Below are 5727 nucleotides of genomic sequence, written 5' to 3'. Positions count from 1 at the left end.
TCCTCCTTTGCTAAAAAGATAAAAGGCGTTTTTCATTAAAATGGCATAGTTATGTCATGAATCTGACTTATCAGATTCCACAAAGGGACTGACATTTCTAACATTCATAACATATATTTTATTTATTTTTTTGTAATAATTATTAATTTTGTTAGGAAAACAGACAAAGAGGAGAGAAAATAAGAGTCAATAGATTTGTGTATATTTTATTAAAAACCAAAATCTCATATTTATAGGAAAGGTTAGAGATGTTGGAAATCTAAAGCAATGAAGAGAAGAAAATTGATAATACCAAAGAGGCAAAGAATATAGATATGATTAGAGGCTTGAACACGAAAATGATAACGCTATCCTCAAACGTTATTTGCCCCCTTCCCAATACTTTTGAGGAGTTCCAGCAAATAGTTTGTAGGATTTTAACATGCCTTTGTGTGAAGAACACCAAAAGCAAAGTGTATCTTTCACTAAGAACAAGTGAAAATAGATATATAACTGATTATGTGTTAATTTGGGAAAATAATTTTGGGGTGAATTTCTTATGTTTTCTCAAGAATGTTTTTTATTGCAATTGGAACACTTATTTATAGGCTTTGAAGAGTTCCTACAAAATGGTGCAAAATTATGTTGAAAAGACCCAAATTTCAAAAGAAAAACGGTGAAAAATGAATCATTAACGGTTACTTTGTATAACCATGCGACCACATGGGCTATAATCATGCGGTCGCATGGTTATAGTGCAAGTGGCCCTCCCATTCTCGGGAGGGCCTCATGCGGCCGCATGGTTAAGCCCACAACAAATATTTATTATTATTATTATTATTATTTTGAACAACTATAATTCTAATAATTCCCCACTTGTTCAAAATCAGTGTCTATCACATAATGAAATAATCAACACTTATGCATAAAAATTAGATATCTTTTCGATTTGAATCTATTCATAGTGTAAATCTCATAAAGTATTATTAGAATTCCAAGTAGCTAAAGTGCTTTGAACCAGTTATTCTTTGTGACCATACCGATGAAATCACATACACAAGTGTTGAACTTTTCACAAGTTCCTCTAACTCGATTAGTGCTAATATGGCCTTACACTAATCCTATTTCGTTGAACTTTTATAGAGAAAAAACTTCAATTCTCTAATGAGGTGGCACCACCTCGAAGTTCACATAGGTGAAGTTCTTCCAGTATTTTTGTTACTTTTACAGATACTTATTTTCCATACTGAACTTCATTAAGAGTTTAATTAACTCATCCCTCCAACAGTAACAACCAACACTAGTTTCAAAAATATAATTTCAATATATCTAATAGTGTTGAAATCCATCCATTTATCGAATAACTTTTTATTACCCTTTGAACCTATATATACTGGTTTAGTATATTTTGGTAGGGTTGTCATCATTGGTAAATCTATTTAAGAAGTTTTAAACCCATTTTACTTGATATTGATTTCACTAACTTTCTTGTGAGAGGTTTGGTAAATGGATCAGCTAAGTTTTCACTTGACTTAATAAATATAAGAGAAATTACTCCATGCTTGATTAATTTCTTTACATATTCGTGTCTTGGACTCACAGGTCTAGACTTTTCATTATGTACTTCGTTATATGCTCGAGCTAAAGTAGCTTGACTATCACACAAAATAGGTATGGAGGAAATATCCTTTATGTCTAAGGGTATTTTATATAATAAGTCCTTCAGCCACTCTGCTTCTTTCCCTGTTTCAGCCAAAACTACAAACTCTGATTCCATAGTTGAATGTGTAATGCAAGTTTTTTGAAACCATGCTCACGATATTATTGTTGTAGGACAACATTCAAGACATGAAAGGTGAAAAATATTTTCTCCAACATATCTTCATCAGTGATTTTTTCGCTACACAAGATCAATTTTGAGCATATTATAAACAATTCAGAATCATACTTACTAACAGTTTTAAAGTTTTGGAAGCAAATGTGCATCAACTCATAGTGGGCTTTAGGATGACTATAGTCCTCTAGTGATCAAATTTTTTTGTCAATTTTTTTCAAAACGAATCTATGGGTCCTTCACAATTAGGCATTCAAATTTCAATTCGTCATGGAAATGATGACAAATGAAAATAAGTGCCTCTGCATGATCTTGTAGGATTTTTTTGTTTCCTTCTTTTATTTTTCATGCAGATTCTTTGAGAGAAGATGAATATAAACATCGAGGACCTATGACAAATAGTTTTTGTCAGATATGTCAAGTGCAGTAAACTCGAGTTTTGTAATGTTTGTCATTTGATTAACTACACAATAAAGCAAAAATAAAAAATAAAAAAATACAATTAATTTCAAATAATATAATAAAAAATCACATAATAATTAATCAAGTAATTAGTGTCAATAACATGAATTATATTTTTTTCTTCCGGGGATAAACACTAATTTAAAATAATATATTCTTTGAAACATATGCTATTTTGAGATCACGTTGTATTTTACTATTACTTTTTTAAGAGTAGTATGTCAACAATCTTCTAAAATGTTGAAAATTATAAATCATGCTCTTTAGAATCAGGTAATACTCTTTAGATCTATGATTAATATTTTCTGAAATATTAATTACAATATTGTACTACTACATGAGCAACAAAATGATAAATTATCAATTTTAAATTTTTAAGAGAATATCTAAAAATATCTAATCAAAATAAAAACACAAAGAATATTCAATAATCATCATAACTTATATGTTTTGCCAAAAAATAATAATAATAATAAATCAAACAAAAAACAGCCGATATAGAAGTAAGACGTGGATACAAATATGATATACATACAATGATCATGATTCATACACATGGCATGTGCATTAGTAAAAAGTAATCATTACAAATAATCATGCTCTATGGCTTTGCGACAGTGGAAAAATTTTCTCCTTGAGTGTGGCTATATTTTACAGAATTGAGTGCTGCCAGATTAATGGAATTGGGTGCACTTAGCAGTAATTATATTCATGTATTATTAAATTAATTTTCGATATACATGATATGTGATTATGCTTATAAGAAAATTATTATATTGACTAGATTTTGAAAAATTAAATTTTCGTGATAATAACGTATTATAAAAAATAAAAAAAAAAGTCACTCTCGTATGAATTTATGGTGGACAAATTGGTGACTCTCATTTTTTCGCCCGCTTCTTTATAAACAATAGATTCACCCTCATTTCGTGGATCATTTTTCAAGCCAGTTATTCGTTTAAAACAATTTTTAACTAAATGATCTATTAATCACATTCTACCATTTTTATTCTTTGCTTTTCCTTTGTCATAGAATTTCTTATCTTTATTGTAATTATTCCTCCCCCATTAAATTTTTTTACATTTAGAATTTCCTTTTGTTCAATTTTAAGTTCTAATTCCCTATTCTAAGGGAAATTATGAACAATTTCAAAGTGAAATCATCCTTATGATATTCTAGAGCATTTTTTTATGTCCTTATATTTTGCGCATACTGCATTTTATAGACCTACTAGTTTTTGATAACTAGAGATCTTCTCACTTTTATCCTCTAGGTCAAAACTAAGATCAAACTAAAAACTAAAAGATAGTCTCTCTCCAAAAATAACATTTGTTATTTGAAGTCTTTAAGAGGTATGATTTTTCAAGAGTTATCCAAAGAATGGAAGTTTTAGCCATTTTTCCTTCCGTTTTGATGACATCATCAAAGATGGAAGAAACAATTTTCTCCATGCGATTCAATCTTGTTCAATTCTTTTGGCATTTGGTCACATCTAATTAGAAAGGCTTCCGATTTACGTGATATTAATATTTAATAAATAGACATCATAGTTTAAATTTCATCTCCAATAATTTTTGTCTATAATTCAAAATTTCATTTATAATTGATATTTATTAGAAGGGAGAACAATAATAAACACGATTAAGAAACCAATAGAAACATGATAAAGAAATATGTAACTCACTACGTCTAGAAGTACCTCTGCATTTAGACGATTCTCTTAATAATGTATACTTTTTCTTGTAACATTAGCTAAACATGATTCTAAATATGTTACATTAGAAAGACGTTAGTAGACACTTTAAGTTATGTGAACCATTCTTGATACAATCCATATTATCATTGGAGATTTTTAGCTTGTCGAAGGTTATGATTCGAAATTCATTTATTTTTTCACACTCATTTTCTGTCACACATTTTTTTGAAAAAAAAAATCATATTTAAAATACTATTATAAATTCTCTCTAATTTTAAATATAAAATTTTAAAATAAATTACTTTTCAAGTAATCACATCCTTACAAGCACCCAAGGCACCCAAATTTGCACTTAATCGGTTCCAATTCCCACTACCAATTTTTAATGTATTGTAATGTACACAAGTATGAACATGATTGGTTGTGTAAGTATAATATTAAATTGGGGTTGGGGAATCTACTCAAATAATATATTTGGGATTTTAGATCATATCAGTCTTATATATGTGTGCAAATTAATGTTTTCCACATCACACGCAATACCAACCATATACTCAATTAGAGCCCGTTTGAGTCACATTATTTGTAGAATGAGAATGAAAAATAGAGTTGTTATAGGCCCCATACAAGAGATAAAAATTCAAAAATGCGAACTTGATGTGATGGATAACGATCATATTTTTCATTTTAATGAGGTAAAAATGGAGCTCAAACAGGACCTTAATTTTATAATGATTTATTAATTATTAAATTTCACATTTTACCTTTAGATTAGGTATGCCCAACAAGTTTTACACATTTTTACTTTCTCGTTAAGATGTTTAATCAGTTAATGTTATCTTTGTAAGACCACAATTTATAATCAAATAAAGGCATACCAAAGATGACCGATATCATATAAATGATGAATTAGATAGACAAGGGAATTATACCCCCGCAAACCCTTATTTTTAGAAGAAAATGTCTTTTGAAATAATGATTTTTTGAAAAATATGTGATTAAAAAGTAAATAAAAATTTTGAATTTGCGTATAAAATTATTTTACGAGAGAATATGTGGTTGGAACTAATTTTTGAAAAAATGAAACCGAACCGTGCATATTGCAGCTTTGACTAAAGGTACATTAAGCTAAAAATAAATAATTATCTAATTTTCCAAGTAATTCCTTTTCTTTTTTGTGAAATTAGTTCTGCAATTGTGATAGAAAATGACGTGTGTCAATTGGTACAATTATTGACTTGCTCAAGCTTTCAAAGGAGACTGGGTCAAGGACGAAATAATCTCTACCTTGGGAAAAACCATAAATTTTTTGAATCATACTATAATAATATAATTCTTGATATAATGATTGACATAATATTATAAGACATTTTATCATTGCTCTGTTTAAAATATAATCAGTTTTCTGAACCAATCACATCCCACCACATTACCTTTTGTCAAAGAATCTGTTGTTTAAAACATAATCGATTTTTCTATCCAAGTACATTTCACCACATTACCTTTTGTCAAAGAATCTGACTAGATTCTTCTATCACTTCGGCATTTTCCATTTCTTTCAGAGAGAAAACAGCTCTCCATTTTTCTAGAAAATGAGAGTGGACAACAGTGACAAACAAGCATGATGGCTCGGGCGATTCATGACTCGACTGAAAAAAGTTCAAGCTGGGTCGACTTGAAGCTCGTTTCTACAAGCTATATGGGTTTGGGTCGAGCCTAAAAAATGAGATTTGGCGCGAACCCACGTACATAATT

At 29.2% G+C, this 5727-nt stretch overlaps 1 protein-coding gene across 1 annotated transcript in view; it reads right to left on the bottom strand.

Annotated features, from left to right (window-relative positions):
* LOC111371318 (calcium-dependent protein kinase 16-like) overlaps window positions 1–1756 on the bottom strand; it is a 9690-nt gene extending 7934 nt beyond the window's left edge. Inside the window, exon 1 of the mRNA XM_022993232.1 lies at window positions 1464–1756. Coding sequence (XP_022849000.1) covers window positions 1464–1756 — 293 coding nt within the window. The remainder of the gene's footprint in view (window positions 1–1463) is intronic.
* Window positions 1757–5727: the final 3971 nt, after the last annotated feature.

Source organism: Olea europaea, chromosome 2 (genome assembly GCF_002742605.1).
Source record: "Olea europaea var. sylvestris chromosome 2, O_europaea_v1, whole genome shotgun sequence".
Taxonomy (NCBI): domain Eukaryota; kingdom Viridiplantae; phylum Streptophyta; class Magnoliopsida; order Lamiales; family Oleaceae; genus Olea; species Olea europaea.
This window is presented reverse-complemented; position numbering and strand designations above follow the sequence as displayed.